Below are 27,587 nucleotides of genomic sequence, written 5' to 3' on the forward strand. Positions count from 1 at the left end.
TGTTTTCAAGTGACCATGAGATCCACAAACACCTTCAAATTTCAGCTTGACAGCTTAGCTGCCCATCATTTTCAAGTAGAGAAACTCATAATTTTCATGTATGTGATTTATGCCTATTTGTTTTTAGTAAGGAAGGATCAAAATGGTCTGGAAAGCAGGACCCCAACCGAAAATTTAAGGTAGTGGTTCTCAACTTTTTTTGTTGATACATTTCCTTATAAAATATCAAAAAATCTCTTTAAGCTATCCCTACCAATCTCATCAGAAAAGTTTTTAACTCTTGGGAATCTGCCAAGTTTAAAATGACGGATACAAATATTCCAAAATTCTCATTTTCACTCGAAAACTTGAATTTTTATCATTGGTAATAAATAGTGTCTGTTGTTTTCTTTGAAGTGGTGAGCTCACGTCTTTCATTTTTGAAAAAAAAAAAAAAATGTTTACCAAATGTCATAGTCAGTTCAAACTGCTATAACCAATTACCATAGACTGGGTACGTATAAACAACAGAAATTGATGTCTCACAGTTCTGGAGGCTGGAAGTCTGAGAGCAGGGTGACTGCATGGTGGGGTTCTGGAGACAGCCCTCTTGCAGGTGGCAGACTGCCAACTTCCCCTTGTATCCTCACCTGGAAGAGAGCAGAGAAAGAGTAAGCTCTCCTGTGACTCTATATTATAAGGCACTATTACCATTTATGAGTAATTTATTACCTTATGATGTACATTAAAAAAAAATTTTAAGCTGTAAAACTGTATTCACTGTGCATCTTTACTCATTCCTTTTAATCTATCTTTTATCCTCCTTTCCACTGTATTTACACCCGTACTTCCTCACATGCGCTCACACACAGAAACACACACCTCCTCATCTCCTTGCACACTTCTGATATCAAACCGTTGTACTGCTCTTTTTGCACTGCCAGGGGCTTCTCAGAAGACAAACAGCAGCCTGTTCTAGGAAATCAATCAGCTTCGGGAAATGGAGATGCCCACTGCCTTTGAGTACTTTGTTAAAGGTGGGACAAAAGCTTATTTCCTTGTTGTGATGGAAATGAAAAGTCTCCAGGCTTTTGTCCAGAGGATGTCTTGAGAGGAGGACTTGAGTAAGAAAGGACACCCATGAGACTTACAATGTAAGTTGTAAAGGTTGGTTCCAAAGATCCCAAAGATTCGGCAATCGAGGGTTCATACTGAGCCTGAGGATGGGAATGAATGTATCTTATGAAAACCACTCTTCAGTACGGTGTGGGTTGTAACAGAACACTATTTTCCTAGGGCAGGGTGCGTGGTGGTAGTGAAGGAGGGGTTTGGACAGGGAATGAAGGAGGGAAGGGAGAGGTTGAGAAGAAGGAACCATTTTGTGGTGGAAATAAATTAAAATATTCAAAGGAGAAAACAAAGCACCACAATGATTAATAGATAGTCTTGATTTCTATCCCACTTTGTTCCAAAAACACATTTAAAGTGCTGGTTTGAAAATCACTTAAAGCTCCCCTAAGCTTTAAACTTTAAACTCACCCAAGTCCCTCCGTGGGCTGTCACCACTGGGTGGAGTCTTCCTGTCTGGGTGGACAAAGCTTGATTTAGAGACAGGGCATGTAGAGACAGGAGGGCAGTGGCATTCCACAGTCAGGAGAATTAGTTCCTCAAAAAATCTGCTGCCCTAATGTGACCTCCAGCGGGGAATCCTTGATCCATGTAAAGAGTGCATTGGGGCGGCTTCCTGGGGAGAGTCGCTAAGAAAGAAGGAAAGTCTCAGAGTCACTGGTCAGATTAACTCAGAAGTTCAAGGCTTATAATGTGTAAGGCTGATAAATTCTGCATTCATTTCTGGGTCTGGAGACAGAGAAAAACAAAGTAAAGCAATTATTCATATTTTGTCTCTTAATAGAGATATTTATATAAATCCACAGATAATTTGCTTCCTCCTGAGCAAATTCAATGAGCATGTTTAGCCTATTCCACATTCCCAATAAAAACCCTCTCATTTGGAGGAACTCTGAGGGCGTAAAAGAAAACATGGATATTTTAATTTCTTGGGTACAATCATACTTGACTGACCTTAAGGGACATCTGAAATCAAAGAGGTAAACCACGTTAAGCACAAACCAAATAAACTCTAGATTCAGCTATCATGTGCAAAATTATCTACTTTAATTTTCAACTAATTCAATAAGCTTATCTGGTAACTACCAAAATCTGAGAATTAAAAGACACAATCTTTTGCTGTTATCAGAAGTATCCAATATACGAGCCACATTAACTACTATTCATGGGAAAATCTCAATGCCATTACTCCAGTTTCAAATGAGTGGGGTTTTCCTGTTTCACAAGGGCTCTCCTACCCACCATGTTCGTTATCATTTTAATTTTGGAAAAAAAAAGTTTGCCATATACTCAAATCTGAATAGCCAGTTATTGTGCTAGCAAAGAAAGAACATAATTGCTTCTGAATATGAAAGAGTCCTATTAGATGCTAGAAAATGCAACCAAAAGAAAACTCTGTTTCTTTTATTGATTTTTCCCCTCATTATTATGGTGATAACTATATTCTCAAAGTGAGTGAAGGCTCTTCTTATGGATACTTCAGTCTTTCTTGACCTTTGTTTGATCCACCTCAACTTTTGTAGCCACACAAAATTTAACTCTTAAATCTTCTTTTATTCTTTGCTCCTTCTGGTTAATCTTCAATCCTTACTATCCTTTTTTAGAGTCCTTTATTTGTAAATTATTCATCAATAAAGAAAAAAAGAATTTTTTTTAAGAAGTTACTTATTTCACTTCTGAACATTCACCAGTACCAGGCAGTTATAGATACATCCTCAATAAATGCATGTTGCCTGATTTTGATTGTCCAATTTATCTGTGTAATTTGGGTCCTCTAAGGTGCTTGATTAAGATATTCATTTATTTAAAGCCGTTTCCATATTCCACGCACTGTTCTAGGTGCTGAGAACAAAGTGATTATTAAGAGAGGCTACACAAAGAATAGGAATGGTTCTACATCCTGGTTTCAGGAAGAACAAGAACCTTCCACAGAGCCAAGCTGTGGGGAGTCGTTCTGAAACTGAAAATCTATTCAGATATGACACCGTATCATTTGGTTGCTTCCTGAGAAACAGGTGTCTGTTGTACTAAGCTTTCAACACTACTTGTATTTGATTAATCATTTTCCTGACCTCATAAACCCTTATTTGCATTTGTTTATACTCATCGCTTGTCTCATGGCTTCTGCACACTGACTTTATTGAGTAGAGCTTATGTTTTTTTTTTTGTTTTTTTTTTGTATTTGCACAGAAATTTCAAAAAAGAAAAAAAAGTGATGAGTCCAAATTGGTTGAACTTTCACTGCTGGTGACAGTGCACTTTCTAGGAGCCTCTTAAAGATTGCTGGCCACTTTCATTGGCCACTGATGGGCCAGGCATCTCCTCTGATCCAGCTATGATGAAGGCTGCTTCAAAAGATATTGGTTTATTACCTTAGGATCTCTCAGTGAGGTTTCCCCTCTACGGCCTGAGACATGGAAGACACGCTGCCAAATTTGAACGCACCTTGGATCACTTCAGTGAAATCTGCAAATATTCAGCACCTAGAAAAGGGCCTGGACCATAGTAAGTGCACAATATGAATAAAATTACCTTACTAAACCAAATTTGGAAGCATTGTACACACTTTTAACTTCATGCTACATGTGACACATTTTGATCCTAAATCAATTTTGTAGTCTTACTTGAAATGTCCCAACCTACATAAGAAAAACTTCAAATATTGTTATGTCATTGGTTCCCAGCAGACCACACTGCATTTCAACTACTCAGGTTTAGGTCAAATAGTTAATATTATTACAAGTTCCTTAAATTTTATTAAACTGTCTACCAAAAAAAAAAAAAAAAAAAAAAAAAAAGAAATGGAACTAGCTTTTTATTTTTGAGGTGTTGAATACTCTAGACTGAATGCATTTCACTATTTCTTCTCCTCTATAAAACTGGTCATTTGATTCTAAATTTGCTTCAGATACTCTATTCTATGCTTAGATGGTTTTTCTCATAATCAAAATTGTTATGACCTGATTGCCCATGAAAAAAAGCCTTTTCTAAGATTCTTTAACCTTGCATGCAATGTTTTGATCTCCTCTATAAATTTTCCTATTATGTAGGCATGCCACTGTAAAAACTAACTGGGCAATAAGTATAATTTCAAACATAGGCAGGAACTTTATTGCGCTTGCCTTGTATTTGACTAAAATGCGAAATGTTGGAAAAAAGTGCAATTACATATTATTTTTCAGTTCCAAGTGAATGGTTTTGTCTCATTTTCAACTGGGTAAATTCTCATTCATTTTAAGGTCTTTCTTAAAAGTGTCATGTCGACTCTGTTGCTGTCTGCCTTACTCATTTCCATTACATTATTTCCCTTTTCAACCTCTGCTTGACATTCATAGTGAATATCCACAAAATCATTTGCCTCTCCAGTCAACAATTTGACCCTCCAGTTGCTGCACTTCCTTTATTCTTTGAGTAAGCTATTTTAAAAGGAGAACAACGTCATGGACTCAAGGACTCAGAGAGCTTCCTATTTTTCTTCAGCACAAATACAAATGTAATAATGCACTAAGAAATACATTAGTACACAGACCTAACAAGTGTGTTAATACACACATTCTCAGCAGCTTGCATCAGTAAAGAACATTTTGAAGGGTATTATCAGTGAACTGGAGACAAAATATATTAAAGCACTGATGAGCATAAACTCTATACCCCACAATAGAGGGAAATAGATTAAAGCTGAGGAACTATTTGGAGGGCTCTAACCTGTATGAAAACAGAACTTGGTCTGTTTGGCCTTTCTGATTAGGGAGGAAGCATCAGACGTTCGCTAACACTCTCTACAGCATTCCTAGAACTTGACAAAATTCTATTCTTAACATGACATAGATTAAACTCTGTCATTGTTATTAATACACCTGATGAACATGTATTTCCTGAAACCCTGAAGCAGAGACAAGTCTTTTGCTGTTTACAGATCACCTCAAACCAAGTGGGAACAATAGGTATCATGGCTGATTTATCATTGTCCTATGTTTTTGCAGAATACAAAATGTGATGATGAAGAGGATATTCTTCAAAACATCAGATTCTTCGTATTTTTCAAAACAGACTTTGGATGACAGAACCTATTGAACGACCGAAACGTAAATAGAGCATTGCATTAAATAGGGCATGGGTTGCCGTTTTGATAGGCGTGTCCCTGGGTAACGGTTTTTATAACGAATAGAGCATAGAGGCGAGCACATGGTAACACATACATACACACAGTACCTTCATTTTTTAAAATGTATGGGGGAAGCTCCTGTTTTTAATCTCCGATTGTTTTGATGGCCAGAATTTCAAACTTTACTCTCCAAGACAGCTAGCACAAATGCCTCAGCAAGATTTTTAAGTTGGGCCAACTCCTGACTCCTTTGCAGACTTCCTCACATTTCCTCATGTTTGGTGCCTGTGCTTCCACTCTGACTTCTGAGGCTCCTCAGTGAGTGATGGATGGTACTTTCATTTATGCCTGCTTGAGAGTAAGAAATGAGTCCTTGATTTCAAAATGTCCTTAAATAGGTTGCTGCGTAACTGATTTTTACCTTTTTTCAGTATAAGCGACCTTCTGATTCACTGAATTATTCGGACTTACAACAGATTAGGACATACAGACATCAAAATGACATTTTGTGTATGCATCAGAAGGTTCAAATCATTAGCTAAATTGTACTCTTAACTTAGTGGCCATGGTCTTGAAGGTCAGTTTAAGTTCTCTGGAGTCCTGTTTCTCAGTATGTACACCTGGAATTAAAATAGTGTGTCCCAGAGATTTTTATTGGAAAAGGGTTGAGAAGCGACAAAAGCCATGTAAATATACAGTGATTTGATCTTCGTTTTTCACTGAGTCTCAAGAAACACTGTGAGTTCTGAACATGATTTGGTTTAACATCAACGATATTGATTTCTTTCCTCTGAATCAACAGAAAGCTACACAAAAGACTAGGCTACTGGGCCGTTTGCAGGCTAAGTAGGCTGTCTCCTCAGCCTCCTGAGGACTTAATCTTTTTGTGAGACCCAAGGGCTTTATTACACTTTGATAATAAAAATCATGCACGATTCATTAAGAATATAGACAAGGCTTTATGTTATATTTATTTATTTTCCAGCTTGTACAAACTGGATGTAGAAGCATAAACATAGTACATTTCTACCATCTTCAACAAAAATATAACCAATATGTACAATTATTGTATTAAAAATACAAAAGGGATACAGACTCCACCAATGTCTTTCTAAAAGACATACAGGTACAAGTAGTATCAAAAGTATGAGGAAATCACCAGTTAATTGTACATTCTGCACTTGACATCACAGAGCGAACTGAGATTAGCAGTCCTATGTTCTACAATTACTTAATGCTTAGATAACATTTGTGCAACTTGTGGTAGAGCTAGGTTTCTGTCTTTCTATATGCACATGAGGTCCATAGCCTATATAATAAAACTGGCAAATAATGCATATTACATGTAAAATTACAAATGCATAATTGACAATGTAATATATAAGCAAGTAGACAAATGCCATGATACAGAAGAGAATTATTAAATAAAGCACTGACATTGTTTGATACAGTGAAAAAAACACTGCAATTCGACTTTTAAAATTTGAAGCTATTTACGTTTATCTACTGATCAATATGATCAGCTGAATTTAATGGAAAAAAAATCCAAGACCAGCAGTTCCTCACATTTGAGTACTACTCGGATTGGCAGCCTTCACTTTTCCGGAGTCTGTGCAAAAACAACACAAAAATAGAGTGGAGGGGTCATTTCAGTCATTATAGGGTTAATAGCAGCTGTGAGCAGGTGGTTGCTACACTTAGGCCTTCTCTGTCCATAGAGCCACTTAGCGCCAGTTGGCGGTTAGTCTTTGGTGACTAACCCACCTTGCAAAGGCTGGCATACCTAACCAGGTTTTTGATCTTTTATCACGTCAATGGCTTGTTTAGTCCCTAATGCCAATTCAATAAAGGGAGGCTGTCTTGAAAGAGCAGTATTAACAGCTGGCATTAGCTTCAACATCCCAAGCTGCTTTCACTGCAATGCTATCCAGTTATAAATGTTTCTCTTTAAAAAACAAACACAAAAAAAAGTCCCTAAAACTAAATTAACAAAAAAAATCAAAGAAACATAACTTAAAAAAAATGGGGTTTGCCATCCATCTCAATGGAGCAGGACACGCCCTCAAATGACACTGTCCTACACTCCATAAGGCTCAGACAAAGGACACAAAAGTCCTAGTTCCCTCCCCTGGCCATGTGCAAACAGTTTTATAGAGAACCCCACCCACTGGGGAAGGCGTGGATGGGGTGTCTTGGTATCTAAGTAATTGGCTAACATTTTATACTTCTCCAAGTTAGGGCACTTCACGGGTGAGGCCAGAAGGACATGGGAAGACAGGGTCGCAAGCCAGGTCTTCCCCTCTTCTTGGTGTGACCACACCCTGTCCGGCATATTTGGTTTTTTTTAGAAACCCAGGCTGGCAACCCTACTTAAAGGTTCAAAATAATACTGTAATCATTAAATGGATATAACATTTACTCTCTGAACACAATCTTTAAACTCATTTAAAAAAAAAGGGGGGGGGAGAACATTGTAAACAAGTGGACAAGCACTGTACTCAAAGGATTTCATTGTTTTTCTTCATCTTCCTTGGTGGGTTAAAGGCCCCGTGAAGTTCAATGGCTAGCGTTTCTCATCATCCCAATGAGACCAAGTGCTAGGACTGGATGGAAATCGAAAAGGAAGATTTAAAAAAAATCCTTCCAGGCTTTGAGAAGTGCAGCCAGAGTGAATCATCTTGTCATGATGATCTTGGAATTTGGAATGATACTGTGACGTGGCAGGCAGCAACAGCGGGAACGTGAAGATTGCTGCGCTGTGCATTTCAAGCAACAAAGTCTGAAAAGTGCCAGGGCGATTTCTTCACAGTATTTCACATGCAAAGGGGAAAGGAAGAAGGGGAGAAGAAGCCCCATGCTGCTTTTAAGGCAGGGAAGGAGGCAAACTGGTCCACCATCCTCAGAAGGTGAGTTCCAAGGCTCCAATGCTGTGTTGTCCTTGGAGGTGGCTCACGCTGGATCCAGAAAAGCCTGTGCCTCAAACAGCAGATACTTGTTCATCTTCTGTAAACACAAACCAGGAAAGGAAAAAAGAAAATCAATGAGCAAGAATTCGTTTCATGTGCTTAGAGAGAATATGTTCACTGATGTGCTAAATAAAAACATACCATGGCTATTCTTTTTAGTGTACTTCACTTAAAATCCTTGTCTCCTTTTCTAGGTAACGATTAATAATAATAAAAAAAAATTAAAACTAAAGTATATCTGATGCATATCTTTAAATATACATATACTACAAAAATAGATACACGGTGTATTTATTGATTGGAAAGTTAATTCATTGAAAAAAGATATAAAACAGCATGTGATTTTTATTTTTTATAATAGAGTTACATACTCATGAAGAAGTCTGGGATACGTACAAAATGTTCATAGTGGTTATCTGCCCAGTGGCAGGATTATAAGTAATTTTCATTTTTGTGTTTTCTTTTTTCTGTAATGATTATTTGTGTACTAAAACATGTTAAAAATCGAAACTTAAAAAAAGAAAAGGGGTGGGGGGCATATCTCCCTCCTCAGCCTCATTCTAGCGTAGCCAGGTAGGTATATAAAAGGCAGGCAAAAAAAAGTCATAGAGAAATGTATTTCTTTACCAGGCTTTCGCTTGGACCTCATTAGAAGTCCAACTATAATATTTCCACAGAGCTCTGAGAATTAGGAAAGAAATCCAGCCACCTGCACACCAGGACAAGTGACCACTTCTGCAATCTCTGGTATTTCTTAAGCCATTTAGAAAACAAACACACAAACAACTCACACAATGAAAGCAGTCAAAAGCTTGAACCCCAAATTTGGAACTCTGCATAGAAAACGTTCTTTGTGTGTAGTACATGGCTAGAGACACAGGTGATGGCAGTGTTAAGAAAACAGAAACGCCTTGGCAAGCGTACAGGCAGCATGAGCGAACACATCTAACGTTAGGGTTTTAAGAAGGCGTATGTACCGTCCTCCTCGGCGGAAAACCCTTGAGACTGATAGGGGGTGAGGCGCGGGTCGCACTCGTTGGGTTTGTGCCACTGCGGCTTGTTCCCCGGCCTGCCGCTCGCAGGAAGCGGGTGCGGCTGCTGCGCGGGGGCAGGCCCGGCCGTGTCGGCGGGGCGGGCGACCATCCGGGATCGCTGCAGCGCCACGTTGTAGTCCGGAGGTTTCCTCGTTGGATGGGCAGCCCCTTCGGGGAAGTCAGTGATGGGGATTCCGATGTAGCCTGGAGGGGTGGGCGGGGGCTCTCGATACCTGCCCTCCTTTCGCGCTGCAGTGAAGACAAATGAACGAGCCGTTAAAAATGCCGTCGAAGAATATTTCATGCCACGCCATGTGCATGAAAACCTATCGAATAATCATTACGACAGCACGTACAGTGTAATAGCAAATGTGATTTTGTGTGGTCTGGGACAGAGGTGGGGGGTGACAGGCGGGGGAACGGATGCTAACCGAAGCGAGTATTCTCAACAGGTCTCTCGGTGTGGCGAAAATTATTTTAAACAAACTTTTAACACTTGTCTTACTTGTCTTAATAAAATAGTAATAAGGTTAACATAGAATCCTCGGGTTTACTGGAAAGATTAAGCAAAGGGAGATCATAAAAGGTACCCAGTACTATGCCCGGAGCATGCTAGTAGTTAGCCTGGTAAAAGTGGCATACTCGCCAGCCCCAAGGACAAGGCAGGCTATTCCCTCTTTGCTGGGCATTTACCCTTATCAGGCAGGAATCAATTCCACGTTACTTCCGGTCTTGGGCCTCACTTCAGAAAACAGTGAATCAAAATAAATTTGAAAAAGTAGTTTAAAAAAAAATGCAAATCTAAAAACTCCAAAACTACATGTAAGGTATGTATTTTTCTTAAAAAATCCTTTTATTAATGTTCATGACCTAGAACATGAAATTTGTAAACGTAAGTAAAATCAACGTTTTATTTTCTTGAAGTTTCTAGACTGAACCGTTCGGAACTAAAAATCATTCTTCTATCCTCTGCAGTAAAAAAAGTCTGAGTATTAGCTGGTTAAAAGAAAGTGCTTTAAAATTTGCAACCAAAGAATAGGTATTAACTGTCATCTCCTTGTTCATCTTGAAAGGATATTAAATTGGACACCCATCCATGACTATTTACATGGTAAAATGACTACAATTTCCCTACTAATCAAAGCGATGTCTGTAATGATTATACTCCAGAACTTCTCACTCTATCTCCTTGAATTTGTTCCCACACTTCAATTATACAGACGTTAAATACGCCATAGAAAACACACCCTGGTAGGACTGAGGGGACATGAGAAGCTTCACAACAGACAGCGTAGCAAAGCAACAGCATCTATCACACACTTAATCAGTTACTATCTGGGCGCTGTTCTAAATGCTTCTCAGAGAACTCCTCTAATCCTCACACCAGCTGAGCTGTATTAGTAGAAATTGTTAAACTCATTTTACAGATGAGGAAACAGACATAGTTCCATTCCTTGCTCAAGGCCACAAAGCTAGGAAAGTGGCAAAACAGTGATTGCAACTCCAAGCTGCCTGACTACTATGTAAGCTTTATGTTTTCTCTGAGCACTCTTTGCCTTGTTCCATAACGTACAGAGAAAATCTGTTTAGCGCAGAAACAATTTCTCTGTGTAACAAAAATCAACAGAAGATGGTTAAATATGAAAAGTATAAAGTTTTAAGTACAATTCAGGGGAACAAAATAGAATAATAAAATATTTCAAAGTTTCAACTAAACAAATTCTTCTTCTACAATGTCCATCCTTCCCGATAATTTTCAGCTAAAAAGATCAATACGAGACCAGAAAATATCCATAATGACAACCTACTGATCCTGATAGCTAAGATATATTGAATGTATACTATGTTGGAAAGTATTTACATGTACCTGACCAGAGAACTGGGCTCTTAACCACTATTCATTTCAAGCCCTATACAGCAATGGGGTGAGGGGGGAAGAGGACAAAATGAGGAAAAGAACCACAAACACATGATTTTTACTTTTGAAATAAATTAGATGAAAGCCATGAGCCAGACATGCCAAAGTCTCCAATCAGCTTACCGATAAGTCCCTTTGCAGTAGTTGATGTCACAGCTATGTGGGCAGGCATGGGAACAGGTTTGGTTTCTTCTGTGGTCACAGATGGTATGCTGCTGCTTTCAGCTTCAATGGAAACATCTTTCCCTCCCCTTCGCTTTATTGTGCCTGTGTCACCTTCTGAGTCTTCTCCCCAGTAGCCTGTGGAAGAGGCCCAGCTTGCCCGGGATTGGGCTTGTTCAAGACTCTCTCTACTTTGATTTTGCCTGTTATATTTTGTGCTATGATCAGAAAACATAATTTGGTCCATATGGCTGCTTGAGGCCCATCCACTTGCAGGATCCCCTGAATAATCAAAGTGAGTGTGCCCGAACGGAAGTGTTTCCCAGCTTCTCTGGTGCTGGATGGTCTGTATATTATCATGGGAACCACTTGAGCATGAGGTCCAGCTCCCACGGCCACTGTCGGCAGCATCGAGTGAAGCCCGATCCCCCTGGTCTTGGGAAAGCTCCTCTGTGCTTGGAGAAGAGATTACTGTAGCTGTGGCATATAAGCCCCGACTCTCAGACGTTGGTGCGTAGGACCTAAGTGGTCAAAAGAAATGAAAAGGAAAAAGCGAGACTGTTAACTAACAAACCTATGATAAAACCAAAATACTTCTTCCTAGAAAGGTGGCTTTCTTTCATCCCAGGGAAAGGATGAAAGTACCACCGAACTGCATTCTAGTGGCCAACTCTGCCACTTCCAATTTTCTCACCCTGTCGTGTCATTACCATAAAATAAAGAGGGGGGAAAAACCCCAATTACTTGCTTATACTAAAGGACCATGTTCCTTACAAGGCTCAATGTAATCTGATTATTTCACAGACAGTCCATACAAAAGAACTGAGGTACATCCTAAAGACACCCTCTGCCTTCAGCACAGAACAACTCACTGTACTCCCATCAAGAAGAATACACCGAACTCGACAAGCACAACAAAAATAGCATGGGAGAAAAGTTCTTAGGCGCTGTGTAAAATAAATAGAAATATACATCTAGAAAAAAGGACTCATTCTTAAAAGATGGAAGAAAGAATGAAAAAGAACACTAACGAAAAGGCACCTACCCTAAGCTGTACTGGTCAGGTTCAATCATGGTCCGCCTTTCCGTCCTGCCCACACCCAGGTTTGTTTCCACGATGCTGACAGAATGCCGCTGACGCCTCTCGTCATGCAGCGAGACTGGCACTGAGTCGAAGGAAGAATTGCTGACGATACTGGATCGTGAAGAAATTTCACTGTGACCAGAATCTGAAAAATTATCCACAGTACCACTGGGAGCCAAAGTATAGCCTGCATGGGAAATACAAGTATGTTAATTAGATGCTATATGTTTATCACATATAACCAAAGTCTACCAAATAGAAGCAAAAGCAAAATGAAGGCCAAAGGTATCACCATTGAAGTGGGGGGAAAAACCTTTTACTTGTGGAGAGCAGGTAACTGAGATAAAGATCATTTACTCAAATGAAGCTTAACTTGCTTAATGAAAGTTTAGCGAGGAAAAAAGGAAACACTGTTAGGCGAGCCAGGAAATGATGCAGAAATCATGGCACTGCTCCACTATTCTTAGCTACCTTCAATACAAATTGTGCTATTATTAGTTTATAGAAAAGAAACGATGAAGAGTAACTGTGATCAGATTTAAAAGAATATTTTCTTTCAAACTCAAACCAAGTCAGTAATCTCATTTCCAACTGTTTTTATGGCACAGAATGATTCAACTGGAAATATGTATTATACTTCTAATTTTAAGTGGACATATAAGAATAAGAAATAAAAACTGAAGAAAATATCTTTGGATTTCTGCCATTTGGTTTTTCTAACATTAATAATATAGTGGACAAATTGTATAAAAGCCATTTGTTTTGAAGGATGTAATGTTACAAAATCTGTTTTCTCCTTAGACCATCATTTTAAAATGTCTAAACGGATATCCATTTTTGACCTGAAGGACCCTTAACTCCTTTGTTGCTAAAAATAATTTTGAAAATCACAAAGGCAAAGGCTTATTTTGATATTTTTAAAGAAAAAAACATCCAAATCTTCTTTCTTAGTACTCATTTTCTTTTTACATTACTAAGGATCTCATGTTAGTTAGAATATTCATTTTATATGATTATATATATGCAATGCAAATTTTTCAATGCACCTTACCTAATAAAAATGTTAAATCTGTAGCACCTAATTGTTGCTAATTTACTCTCTAAAGAGTACTTCCCCATCCTTTTAGTAAATTGTTAATTCCTGATTTATTTTTTAAAGGTTGCACAGGTCTTGATAAGATTTAATGTCTTCACCTATGAAGTGTCTTTTAATAAACCATACTACAAGTTCTGACCGACAAGATTTAAAGCCTTCCCTGAACAGTCTGCTCAAGAAAATATCTCTAGAGAAAAGAATCACTCAGATGGAGCCCTTGACATTTAGAGGAATTCTCCCATTTTCCTTAACTAATGAGATGATTCCTCTCTTTCCCACCCCGTTTTTGGTTCTATAAACCCCACCTATCCCACAGGTCCGTGGTGCATTGTTATTCTTGTTACTGTTCTCACTTCCAAGAGAAGAGGAGGAACTGGTTAAGTCCAATTGCCCGGAGCCAAAAGATCTCAGTTGATTGCCACTGCCACCTGACAACAGGATGAGAGAAGAATTTAGATATATCCATTTACAAGGACAGTAGAGACCGACACCCACACAAAATGCAGGTGTCTGAAATATCTAAAAAGTAAAACAGAAGAGGTATATGTTGCTTCAGTGAAATCTCACAATTTATTAATCTTTTTGGCCTTCCTCTAGGGAAAACTGTCTTAGCATTCATCATTGGCTTACACCCATTCAACTAAAGGGCAGGAAAAGAAAGTAACCTGGAGGGTTAAGTGGCAGAAAATTATCTACTATTTTACTATAAGAAGGTATCAACATAGGGAGGAAAGTTTGAATGCCTAAAATTTAATCTGTTTAAAAATAAAACAAGGTAGCAACAAAAAAGGTAAATCAAGACCCATGTTAATACAATGAAAAAATAAATCAGGAAGGTATTAGTTTTTCTTATGTTTCTAAAGCTCCCTACTCTGTAACTGATGTTTTATTATCATATTTAGTTAGAACAGCTTTCAGCGTAAAAATAATTATTTCCACACTTACAATAAATAAAAAACTTAAAGGTACTTTTTAAAAAGCCGTATACATTCATAAGTTTAACACTATTTACTACAAGTATAATATTTAAAAAATGCCAAAATTCTTCCAAATTTATAAACTGAGAGGGAAAAAAAACATCGATTGTTATATATTAGATCATTTTAAATGACTCTGTAACATAAAAAATGATGTAATAGGTAACTCTGCAATTTATTATAGCTGAAATATATAGATTGCTATAAAGGGAAACAGTAAGTAATTTAGCTTTACCTTTCCTTGGAGAACTTTGTGGAGAAGTGGGAGGAGAAGAAAGCTGTGAAGACGCATTTGATATTGTATCTTCTGCTTGTTTCTTATGACGCTCCAGACTTCCTTCTTCAGACAAAGAAAGAATTTTCTTTAAAGCTTGTGGAGAGTTTATGCCTATAAGAGAAAGAAAATAACTTAAATGTGTATTTTCAAGACTGAAAAGAAATAGCATTAATAACTAAAAAACTTTTTTTTGTATTAAGATTTAATATTACATTTAGTTTCAATGCATTTACAATTTGTACTCTTCACAGTATAGACCAGGGGTGTCCAAACTTTTTTCAATGTTTTTCGCCAAGGGCCATATGCGGTAAAATACACAAACAGCCGGGCCACTCACTCGACGTCCGTATTGCCTCACCTGGTTTATTTAAGTAAACTAAATATATTTTTGGAATTTGCTGCGGGCCAATAAAAAATGGATTGTGGGCCGCAGTTGGCCCGCGGGCCACAGTTTGGACACCCCTGGTATAGACAGTAAGCTTATAGAAGACACAAGATACCTGCAATTTGTTTCTGACTGATATCTGCCAGAGTACTCAGCATCTCTGAATTAATATTTTATATTACGTGACTTTAAATGTTTGTTTTTAATTATCATAAGAAGGCACATGATCATGAGTATTACATCCTCATTTATAAAGTCCTAAAAATATTTTGAGAGATATTCTCTCTGGGAAAGTGGGAGATAGTTTTATATAGTATCTACGTTTGGGCTAATAGGCTGTATTTTGCTAAAAGAAAGACTAAGTAACTTTGATATAAGATGTTCAGTATAGAAGAGGAAACAGAAGTCAGACTGCATGGGACATAGTGGTCAAGAAACATGCTATTCAGTTTCTTTGTGATGGGGGAGCAACACAAATATTTGAAAGGGGAAATGTCAAGTAAAGGTATTGTTTTCTCTTTTCCTTTAGGCCCAACAAATGGGACACTTGCTGATCAGTAGGAACCAGCAAAGATAGAGTATATGAAGGATGTACTATAAAACTCTGGCTCAAATCATAAGGACCGGGTGTAACTGGGCAGGAACTACCTTAGTTATCAATACACTATTTTATCTAAATAAACTCTTTGCTACCAGTTTTTTAAAAAATTTCTTTCCTTTTAGTAACAGTGTTTACTTTCACATATAGGTAGAAAAACACCAGTACCTTTTATGAAAAATAATTTTGTTTTATCATTTACACAAAGAAACAAAACTAGGAGATCTATTACTTTTAACAGAAAGGATGAAGCATGGTTTGGCTCCTTAACATCCAGGAATTAACTGTGTGACCCTCACCACACCCCACCCCAAGTTACAGTATCAGGGATTCACTAAATAAGAATTCACCTCCAGACAAATCATTTCACTTAAAAATAGTCTGCCTAAATCCCAGTAATTCATTGATCATAAGGTAAAACTTCTTTAAATAATGTACATGGACAAAGCAATTTCTGTACTCATTTAAAATTAAATACAGAAAAGCATCATCCCCACCATTTCATGCCCCCCAGCCCCCACCATGACAAATGAGCATGATTAAATGAGATGCTTTATACGTTCAGTCCTTTCCACCGGCAAAAGTCAACGTTAACTTGCTGAACATTAATGCTTTGTTAAGAGGGAGCAAATCAGCGGGGAGACTCGGGAACATTAGATGAAGTTATTTTATCCAAGCGAAGCATTTTTTCCTAATCTGAAAAGCATGACCAGGAAATAGCACCAAGAGAGGATGTGAATTTAATCACCTACCAAAGGGTGGGAGATCCTTCACCGGCACTTTCTTTCGTGAAGGATAAAGGGACACGGCAGGAACCTGCAGCCCTTGGCTGACTCTATGGGGTGGCTGCGGTTGTGAAGGCTGTGGCTGCGACTGCGCTTTCTGCTGTGACCCTGCCCTTGGAGCCACCGGGGAGGTCTCGGTTTTGACAGGCTTTTTGTCACCAGGATTCTTCGGTACTGATCATGGTTTGGTTTGAAAATAGAACAAGAAATGTAAGACGTTAGTAGCTACATACCAGATCCTTTTAGCTCCCCACGCACGTTTTCTGCAGTAAGAATACTACATACAACGTTTCTCCTTGTTCCTGTTGCCTACACAAAGGACAGGGATGGGGGCAGGAGGTGAACCCTCGTGACCGAAAATATTCAAGGCGTGACAGGACACAGATATTTACTTCATTAAACTAGCTGTCTCAGAAGATGATTATACTATTAAATACCACATTAAAAATAAAAACAGAAAAATGTGCATAGTTTGATATATTATGTGTAAATATATATACATATATATATATATATATATATATATATATATATATATATATGAAACCCACAAGTATATGATTAAAAACTACAAAGGAAAATTGTTAGGAATTATTTTTCTAAAATGGTGTCCAAAATTCCTTGACATATATGAGCTTAGTTTTTATTTAATAAATGGTATTAACTGCAATCTTTTTAGTATCAAATTCTGTGTCCTATGAGGTAGAATTATCTAATTTAGCTCTAATACTACCTAATACAGCCAATACTACTTGAGTATTACACTGAGTGTATAATTCCATGGCAGAGAGAAGGCAAATCAATTGACTAGGACAATTAAATGCTGTATATATAGCATATCAGTGTTAAAATCAACTCAGTGACATATGCATACTTCCTCTATTTTACACATAAAGAAGCTAAGGATTTGGGAGCTCAAGTACCTTGCCTAAGGTGACACTGCTAGGATAACGAACAAACAGGACTGGAACTCAGACCAATCTGACTTCAGAGGACAAGCTCTTCTTCATCATGACACAAGAGCCTTTACCGTGTCCTGGATAACTCTAAATAACTTGAATTTCCTCCAGTCATCTATCTAACATTACATTCTACATATAAAAGACCCAAATTGTGTCCTAAATGGAAAATACCCGTCTTACAGATTCAGATGCAATAAAGAGAAAACTGCCCCCATTTCTAGCCTGGCCAAATGTTTAAAGTCTGGGAAGCTACATATTAGGCTGAGCTGTGGTTCCCCGTGTGGCAGAAGTACTGCTTTACGTGGCGGACGCACTGCATACGGGGTGCTGTCTGGGCTGAGGGAATGACAGGCAGTCAGTACACCTAGTTCTGTGCTGCTCTGACCTGGTGGACGCCTCACCCCTCTCAGCTGGCCCATTACTTTGCAAGTATCTGTGTGAAACAAGTAGGGATATGAATGGGAGCTGCATCCACCCAGGTGTCCTCTGCCTGCCTACGGGCTGTGTGGGGACGAAACCAACACCAAAGTCATCCTAAATAAGTCTGCGGTGCCATCCTCCCCACACTCGCCCAGCTGCACATGAGGCCTAGCCTCGGACAGGGCTGCATGGTCTTCAACAGCCCTCTTCAAGGGGAAAGCTGGTGGGTCTCAAGATGTTATTCCCCCTCTGTGCTAAGCCGTGTTTTGTCACCGCCCGCACCACTGTCTAGGAAACAGGTCTGCATTCCCATCAGATTCTGCAGCCGCCGTAAGGAAAGACTCACATGTGTTGGTTGCCGGCTCACACTGCAGTGATAACGTCTGAAGACTCTCCTCATCCATTTCTAGCTCCAAATTGGACAGGTACTGCTTCACTTTCCGAGCCATTTGGGCATCTTCATAAAGCTTTTTGGCATTGAGAAAGGAACTACGGCGTACCCGCTTTTTATGACCACCTGTCTGAGCAACATCTAGCACTGTTGCATTTGTACTACCCTGGCTGAGAGACCTGGAAGATGGAAAGGTAGATAGATATGCAGCTCACTCTAGCATGGGATTACTGCATTTGAAACGTGCCAAGACTTATATAAATATTCTATGTTCAAAACGTCACATGCTTCATTCTGGTAAGTAAACTGCTACACAAAGTAATATAGAATAATGCAATTTTCTTAAAGTTAAAAAAGAATCCTACATACATACCTATGTATGTCTGGCATCTGTTCTGCTCTAACTAGGAAATTTTACTTTTCACATCTATAGAGCATTCAAGGCAGTCCCCTCTCACAGAAGCCAGCAAATAATAGTAATTATACATAAAAGCTCATGCAAGAATACAGTTACAATTAGGACTTACATTAAATTTACTTCTCCAAAAGAGGATGTTTTACACAGATTAAAAAAAAATAGCTACAATGTTTACAATTGTTTTCTTATTCCTTGGGTTAAATGTAGTGAGTTTCTAAAGTAATATGGTCAAACTGTTAATAAAATGGACATGCAAATGTAAACATTTATGTATAGAAACTAGCACATGAATTGTTAAGAATTATTTTCAAAAAGAATTGGTTTATAGAATGAAAACAGTAGTTAGTTGAGCTGTAAAAAATTTCGTTTTAACACCTAGGGGCACACCTTTTACATTACATTTATATTGACTTCTCAAATATCTGTGCAATCGTATTTAAATTGCACAATTTTCCTTCCTCCCCTCACCCCACTTTAGGCTTTTCTCATTTTAAAACACAGAAATATTATTAAAATAAAATCTTTCTGAAAGCTGAGAAGCATGCCTGACCTACAGGTCCCCAGACCAATCATCAATCATTTCACAGCTCTCATGGATCATGACCTCAAAAGCAAAAGCCCCAACAGATTAAACTTGAAGTCAGTTTGTCAACTGAAATTCTGCTAGAGCAAGAGGGTTAAGAAAAAAAATGCAAAAATGCAAAGCTTCAGAAAACATAGCAGGTAAGAAAACAATGCAATGAGCAGAATAAGAACTGTGTGTGGGTCTGCAACGTCTCCAGCACTTACCCTAAACTCCTCCATTTCTTCTTCCTGTAAGTGAGAGCCATGGAGATTGAAGCATGGGTGTAGAAAGAGAGACAGAAAGATCACAAGCTCAGAAAGAAAGGACTAGACTTTTGGATAAGCAGTACAAGAAGCCCACAAACATTAAACTGCATAATCACCTCACACACACAACTTTACCAGAAATATTTATGTGGCTCAAAAGACAAATACATTTACTTTTTTTTGTTGTTCTAAAAGACTGACTCCTATTTTCTCCTTCACTGGACTGACCATTTTTTACTATACTGATAGCTAAATCCATTGTGTGCATATTGAAAAAATACCGTTTGGGTTATTTACATATTTTAGTTCATACCACCAATTATGGGTTTTAGCTCTACAAGTCAGTGTTCTGAAAAATAAGGAACAAATAATTGTGCCTCATGTTAAGTGAAGGACAAATGTCTGAAGGACAAACTGTTTTCGGTGACAGTTAACGGTGCTCTTGATGCAGAATAAGACATTTATTCCAAATTAGAGCTCAATGGAGATTCTCTGTATGACCTAATACAATTTCTGCCATGCTACATATATAAACATCCACAACTCTCTAATTTATTAGGAAGCTTTAAACTCAACCTTCTCTAAACCCATATGTGCTACTGAAGAGGACACACTCACCGAGTCCTGAACATGAGGGCAGGGTCCATGTTAACTGAAGCCATTCGGCCAACATGACGAATTTCTTTTGCGATCATCCTTAGCTTCTCAAAATTGACCAGCCCATCAACTTTTGAGTCATTTCCTATAATTGGCAAAGAAGAAAAAGGGTTTCATGTGGCACTTATTTTATGTTTCCACAAGTGAAGGTAGAAATCCTCTCCTTTATATTTACCTTCGTGAAGGAATGTGAGATCCTTCTTGATAACGGGGAATAAAGGGATTATGGGAGGTTGTAAGTTTTGACTATTGAGGACATTGCGATATTTTGCCATGTTTCTGGAAGGATCAAACAGGTCTTGGAGATCTTGAAATAGCTTTTCGTATTTATTGGGAAGTTTTTCCCAGGTGGTTCGCAACCTTGCTACTGGTGCCAGGTTTAGGCCACTGAGAGGAAAAAATGGAAAAATGATATAAAATTAAATGACTCAACCTTATGAAATGAGGGAAGTAAAATAGTACATTGTAGATTGATTAACATATTAACACCTGTGCATATGCTGTATAGAGTCAAAAGAAATTTACAGAAAGAGTCAAAAGAAACTATTATATTAATAATTCTAGGGAACAACAATGGAAGATGGAAGTAGGGTCAGGATCAAGAGGTTTTAGTTTTACTCTTCTTCCCGTTATACTCTCCCAATTTGTTTACTACGACCAAAACCACTAGAATGTAAGTATCATGAGCTTTTCGTTGCTTTGTCTCCATACATAGAGTGGTGCTTGGCACATAGCAGCCTGGCCAAATATTTTATAGTAATAAAATAAAACAAAAGTCATAATAGTAATGAGAATATAATCAAACTCCTAGACAGAGGAAATGACCAATTTAATAATCACCATCAACATCAATTTAGCTCATCGTTTCAGCTTATATTTCCTTCCAGCCATAATCTAAGAGCTCACAAGGGAAGAAAATTAACATTTACTGGGCATCTTCTTTGTGCTGGCTGATGGAACCCCACACTCATTACAGTGGTTCCCCCTTATCCACGGTTCCACTTTCTGTGGTTTCAGTTACTTGCAGTCAACTCCAGTACGAAAATAGTCAATGGGAAATTCCAGAAAATAAACAATTCATAGTGTGCCATTCTGAGTAGAATGATAAATCTCACGTCTTCCCACACCATTGCTCTGGGACATGAATTACCCCTTTCTCCAGTGTGTCTGTGCGGTATGTGCTCCTCACCCATTAGTCACTTAGTAGCCACGTAGGTTCGTCACAGTGTTGCAGTGTTTGTGTTCAAATAACTCTTACTTTACTTAAAAATGTCCCCAAAGCCGTTCACTAACTTTTATTACAGTATATTGTTATAATTGTTCTATTTTATTATTAGTTGTTGTCAATTTCTTACTGTGCCTAATTTTAAATTAAACTTTATCATAGGTACGTATGTGTAAGAAAATGCATAGTATATATTAGGGTTTGGTACCATCTGTGGTTTCAGGCATCCACTGGGAGTCTTGGAACGTATACCCCATGGGTAAGGGGGACTACTATATATCATTTAACCTACTTTAATCTACAGAGTTTTAACAATATAACTCTGGCATATTGTTATTTTAAAGAGTAATAAACTGATGGTCAGAGAAGTTCAAATAATTTGTCCAAGGTAATAGAGCTTAAAAAAAAAAAAAAGTGGTTGACTATAAATTTTTCTGGGCTCCAAATCAGCATACAAGAGATTTTAAGTTAAAGATTAGATTGGGATTCAGAGAAGAAGAATTGTTTAATAGGATTCAATTAAAAACGACGATACACACTTACACAAATTATATGGTGTTCCTGGATTGGAACACATTTTTTAACCTGTAAAATGAACTGCATCTTAACACAAATATGCTCTTACCTGATGATTGCAAACATTGAGTTAAAATTCTTGCATTCCCTGCAGTGCAGTGCTATCTTGATGAAATGCTTAATGATCTTCATCCTCTTCAGCTGGTTCGTCTCTCTCAGAATTTCAGATGCTACCCAGAACGTTTCCTGGTTAATGACTTCTTCAAATTTCTTCAGGTTGGCACAGCTGGTTTTTGATTTGAGTTTAAATAAATCATCTATATATTCAGTAGGTTCGATGTTGCGGAAGAGTTCAAAATTGCGCATTGAGAGCTGAGTGGCAACTTCAACAGTGCTGAGCTGCAGTAGAGAAATCTGACTCTCTCTCAACAACTCCTGAGCATCTTCATCTGAACAAAGGGTTTCTGTTTCCATGTTGTTTTTCAAGTAATATCTAAAAAAAAACACAGAATTCAAAGCCTAAGCGAGTCTCATGATATTCCTAGAAAGAAGAATGCTACTTTTTATAGAATGTTTGAGAGAACAGTGAATCCAAGGAAGGAAGAATTCTTTTTGACTACGAGAATGCAGCTGCTAAGTTCGACACCAGATCACAGAACCACCTATCCAGAAGTCACTGATGGAAACTAACACATCACATGGAATTTTATGTATACCAGTTGTAATTCCTTTTTCTCCTGTCCTTCCCTGTTTTCTTGATATTTCACTTTTTTGTTGTTAAAAATGACAGAAAATAGCTACGTTAAAATTTTCAGTTTAAATAAGGAACTAGGCTCTGAGGAGGAAGCAGGAGAGATCAGACACAGGTCATCATTCTACTTTTCCCAGAGAGATTCTGTGACTATTGATGGGTTCAAGTTGGAACAATCCAATGTGACTTTACACGAGGCTTTCGCTCCCATTCTGCCTGCCCGGTGTCCTAACAAGCAAGCCTGAGAAGTGAATGCTTGCACATTGAGGGGGCACTAAAAACATTCAGGTCACAGAACCCTTGTTTTGAACAAGTTCTTAACTCTTTCACTGCATTGATTTCAAGTTTTTGTTTTTTTTTTTCCAAAATGAGTCAAAAATCCACAATAAATAAAAACTTGATATTTTGACTATTTTATGCATTTAATAACATTTTGAGCTGCTTTGTACATAAATGACATTATATATATATATATTTTAAATCTTTGTTGTATGGTAATAAATTTACCATTATGTTGAATTTTAGCAAAAAATACTCAAACCATACTAAGTGACATCAATTAGATTTAAGTATAGATAAATTAGAATCTAATGGGATTGATGACAAATGAAATTATTACAAAACGTTACAAACTATGGCATACAAAACATCTTTGATGTGGACAGTGCAAGCCACAGGAAAACACATCCAAGCATCGCAGCAAAAGAGTTAAGAGGTTCCTTGTGAAGGTTGAAATTTCCAGTGTGCATTTACTGTGATAAAGCAATTCTTGGTGAAGGAGAGAAAAACCTCAATCTGCAGGGTTACTCACTCATTTAAAAAACCCTTTGAAAACGTTCATCTCTTAGACCTTGATGTGGGCTTGAAACAGGAAAGCGGGGGCGGGGGGTGGTAAACAAATCCAAAAAGATAGGTTTTGTATACCTTCCACTGAGCTGTATCCTATCGGCAAGTTTGGAAAGCTGATCTGGAAGTCTTCTTTGTTTGATGACTCCCTCAGGTGTGACAGAGACCTCACAGAGTGAGTACTGATCGGGGGTGGCAGTCACAGCAAACTCCCTGATGGCCTGAATGACCACTTCCTTCGCTGTGGTGTCCTTGCTGATCATGATATATCGGCTTTGCTGATCAGCCTTAAAAACCCTTAGCACTTGATCTGGCAAGTCTGCAGGAAAGAAAAGCTATACGTTAAGCAGAAAGGAGTTTAATATATGGGAATACAGTTAAGTGCAGTCATCGGAAAAAACCTCTGTAGAAAAGATAATACTAAACTTTTACCTCTCCCTTACTATATACAGCTCTTTTCCAGAGATTCAGTCAACATACTGACGAGTTACAAGAACACCTTTTCCCCTACAGATCACTGAATGAGCTACAGACAAAGGCAAACACATCGACACACACCAGTGGCCCACAAGATCGTTGGGTTAGTAGCAAAAACTGAAAAATGTAAATCCAAAGTTCATCTTTATTATATTGAAAAGCCCATTAAGCTGACCTAAAATATGCCTTTTACTCTGTTTATTTAATATGACCTAGTAATACCTGCATGGTATGTTATCCTCATTCTGTAAAAGAGAATGCAAGTTCAGGAGATTGACTTGCCTATAGTCGTTCAAAATATTCCCAAGAATAAAAAAGAACGAGTTCCAACTGCTTGAAATGGAAGGTCCACGCTGACTCTGAGCATCTGATTAATCCATGCCAAACCAAGAGAGATACGCTACAGCATTACCATTGTCACAGGAGAAGGATTATGAAGATAAAACAAAAGGAGGATGGGTAATGCTCACCAGGGGTGGTGCTGAAGTCTAAAATGCGATGATGAGACTGCAATAAATCAGGATTACTGGATGATAAGGTTCCACTGACGGGCAATGCAGTCGGGATGTGCTTTGTCTGCCTTAGTCCTACTATGCTGTCATCTTGAGACTGACCAATCCCAATATCACTGAACAAAGAAGAAAATTAGAAAATAATCAACAAGTTAAAAAGTTTCAACTCATCCATTTATAATAGATACAGACCATAAACAAACCCGATTTCATAAAACTCGCAGTTAACGCAAAAATATCATTAATAAATTTGGTTAAAAATTGCAAAAGCAATTATTGCTTAAGTGTATCCAACTCAATTTATTTTGCTGTTTTGTAAATGTACAGTATGTTTCTCTGAAACCTATGTCTTTTTAACAAGACAAACCATAACAAATATTAGTAGTTTCTCCATACAGAAATATATCCAAGAAAGGATAAGCTCTAGTTACTGATGGAAATAGATTTAAGAAAAAGCACATTAAAGAAAAAAAGAATGCATTTTGTTGAATTGAATGGATGGCTTCTGCATCACAATGATAAATTCTTTTATAATCTGATCTTTGAGAACTGAAGAAATTGAGAAAACGAATAGTGGAAAAAAAAATCCAAACTCCCAATTTCATTCTCCAATATTTCAGAAAAATAAATGAAATCACTATGGAGTCAAATGCAAATAAACCCTGACACAGACATTATTTCTTAATTATACAGAGCATAAAAATCAGTGATGCACGGTGACATTTCTTAGCATTAAAGAAGAGGCAATGGAAATCCAATGACTCACTTTCACTTTTAATTCTCTACTCAAAATTTCTAGTTATACATTTAAGTTCCCAGAAAAATACTGCATATTATGGGTAGTTACAAACTCATTTCCATTTATAAAAAGCCTGTTACTGTGGACAACTCTTGAAACATGATTGAATAATATATTAAAACTTATTTCCAGATTTGAAGGGTCAACGGTTTCCAAAACAAAACATCAAATTAAAACAATATGCATGTACACCCACAAAACAACTAGATCATAAGCAAATGGTTAGAATTCTGTCTAGTTTCTATAAATACCTTGAAACAAGAGGAAAGAAAATTATACTCAGGTTGGAATGTAAACCAAGGTGTCATAAATAAAATTAAGGCATTTAGCGCCAGTTAGTTTTTCAGACATTAGAGTTTGATGATAATTCCAACTATTTTTAATGGCTATGGTAAAAAGAGATCTAGCAGCATCCTTTCTCTTTATTTTTTGGGGAAATGGAAATTATAAAAGAAAAAAGCAAGGACAAGAGTTTTCTTTTAAAGTCAAAACAAAAATTAAAGATTTTAGTATAAATGCTTCCAAATTTACAGGTAAGTCCATGACAAAAAAAGAAAAAAATTCCATTTAAGCACACACTCGCACAGGCATGCATATAAAGAAAGACTAAAAGTATTAACGTCCTGTGAAACATTAAAACCTTCACATTATTAGAATTTTATTTTTCAACCATATAAACCAGTCTTTACTGCCAAAAATATTAGATGTAGTTCATGACATGAGACTACTATGGGCTCAGGTCAAAGATGTACCGTGTTTCCCCGAAAAGACCTAGCCGGATAATCAGCTCTAACGTGTGTTCTGGAGCAAAAATTAATATAAAACCCGGTCTTATAGTAAAATAAGACCAGGTATAATAAAATATAACATAACATAACATAACACTGGGTCTTACAGTAATTTTTGATCCAAAAGACAAATTAGAGCTTATTGTCCAGCTAGGTCTTATTTTTGGGGAAACAGTAACTGCTCGGGCCACTCCTGGCACAAACGACCATCAATGCTAGTATACTCCAGGCACACCCCAAAAGAGCTGCCTTCTTAAGAAATGTTTCTCTACAACATTTTAACACCTAACATGATCTAATTCTCTGCTCTGGCCACTATCTCTGTTATCCACAGACATGGAGACACTCTTGGATTGAAATTACTTTATAATGAAGACTTAATTCAGAAATTTCCATCTCTGAATACATCCGCTTACTGTTTGACCTCTCCAACTCTCTCATTGTTACTAAAATTGTTTATTGGCCTTTGTTGATTTTATAGTCTATTGACTTAATCCCTCTTTTCTCTGGGTCATCAGTCTCTCCCTACTTACCTGACAACTAGATCTGAATTCTACAATCCTCTTGCCTCACCCATTTTCTCCCTCCTCTATTCACATCACTCTATCAGGCCTACCCTTGCCGATTTCCCATCATTCAGCATCTTAGCTTCTGTAAAACTGATAATGTTCGAGAGTATTCTAGAAGATTTCTCTGATTGAATAGTTTAGTGACTTTGTAAAAAAAAAAAAGTCTTCATAAACACTTGCTGATTTCTGAGAAGTCTTAGTAAATTTATTAAATCAAATCTATCATACCAAAGAATAGATTCTACAGTTTACTGAGCCCACTTTTAAATATAATTATTATTTTTTTGAACTTTTTTATTTATTTAAGTGTGTTTTTCCAGAACCCATCAGCTCCAAGTCAAGTAGTTGTTTCAATCTAGTTGTGGAGGGCACAGCTCACAGTGGCCCATGTGGGGATCGAACCGACAACCTTGTTATTAAGAGCACTGTGCTCTAACCAACTGAGCTAACTGGCCACACCCAAAATATAATTATTTTTTAATTTGAATTGCACTGCATATATGAATTATTTCAAACAATTTTCATAAAGTACATAAATGTCACACATTTTCCTAATTATAAACAAGGTGTTTTAAATTCAGTGTTTTAAAATCAACACATCTAAATATTATGTTTCTTTTCCCTTCTCTAGCTTTTAAATATCTTTCTAAATACACACAGAACAAAATCGTATGTAGTAGTCTCATGTTATATTCCTTGCCAACATCCTGTACTATGAATGGATTATGTCACAGTTCTTACGCGTTCCAGTTCTATTAGTACTTGCCAGGGCCATGCTGACTTTCGTGTTTTTTTTTAAGGTTCATATTTAACTCATGGTCAAATATAACTCTAAAATTTTTGTTGTTGTTATTGTGCTAATAATAATTCTACATTTAAGTGATTTTTAAAATCTACTTAAAAATAATTTTTGTTTTGTTTTTTATTAAGA

The 27,587-nt window shown here is 37.4% G+C and overlaps 1 protein-coding gene across 15 annotated transcripts in view; it reads right to left on the reverse strand.

The window, feature by feature from the left end:
* Nucleotides 1-6,164: 6,164 nt before the first annotated feature.
* RAPGEF2 (Rap guanine nucleotide exchange factor 2) overlaps nucleotides 6,165-27,587 on the reverse strand; it is a 214,642-nt gene continuing 193,219 nt past the window's right edge. For 7 of the 15 annotated variants that reach the window (XM_019733141.2, XM_019733140.2, XM_074338380.1 and 4 more), the window contains 14 exons: nucleotides 24,459-24,616; nucleotides 23,590-23,830; nucleotides 22,024-22,407; nucleotides 20,349-20,560; nucleotides 20,135-20,258; nucleotides 19,475-19,498; nucleotides 18,223-18,446; nucleotides 16,462-16,668; nucleotides 14,685-14,837; nucleotides 13,778-13,900; nucleotides 12,338-12,563; nucleotides 11,254-11,813; nucleotides 9,156-9,461; nucleotides 6,165-8,215 (listed from right to left, as the gene is read on the reverse strand). In XM_019733141.2, coding sequence (XP_019588700.2) covers nucleotides 8,190-8,215; nucleotides 9,156-9,461; nucleotides 11,254-11,813; nucleotides 12,338-12,563; nucleotides 13,778-13,900; nucleotides 14,685-14,837; nucleotides 16,462-16,668; nucleotides 18,223-18,446; nucleotides 19,475-19,498; nucleotides 20,135-20,258; nucleotides 20,349-20,560; nucleotides 22,024-22,407; nucleotides 23,590-23,830; nucleotides 24,459-24,616 — 2,968 coding nt within the window. In that variant the 3' untranslated portion in view covers nucleotides 6,165-8,189. The remainder of the gene's footprint in view (nucleotides 8,216-9,155; nucleotides 9,462-11,253; nucleotides 11,814-12,337; nucleotides 12,564-13,777; nucleotides 13,901-14,684; nucleotides 14,838-16,461; nucleotides 16,669-18,222; nucleotides 18,447-19,474; nucleotides 19,499-20,134; nucleotides 20,259-20,348; nucleotides 20,561-22,023; nucleotides 22,408-23,589; nucleotides 23,831-24,458; nucleotides 24,617-27,587) is intronic. The other 8 variants (XM_019733145.2, XM_019733144.2, XM_074338385.1 and 5 more) reach the window with 4 other exon arrangements.

Source organism: Rhinolophus sinicus, linkage group LG07 (assembly GCF_036562045.2).
Source record: "Rhinolophus sinicus isolate RSC01 linkage group LG07, ASM3656204v1, whole genome shotgun sequence".
In the NCBI taxonomy this organism is placed as follows: Eukaryota; Metazoa; Chordata; class Mammalia; order Chiroptera; family Rhinolophidae; genus Rhinolophus; species Rhinolophus sinicus.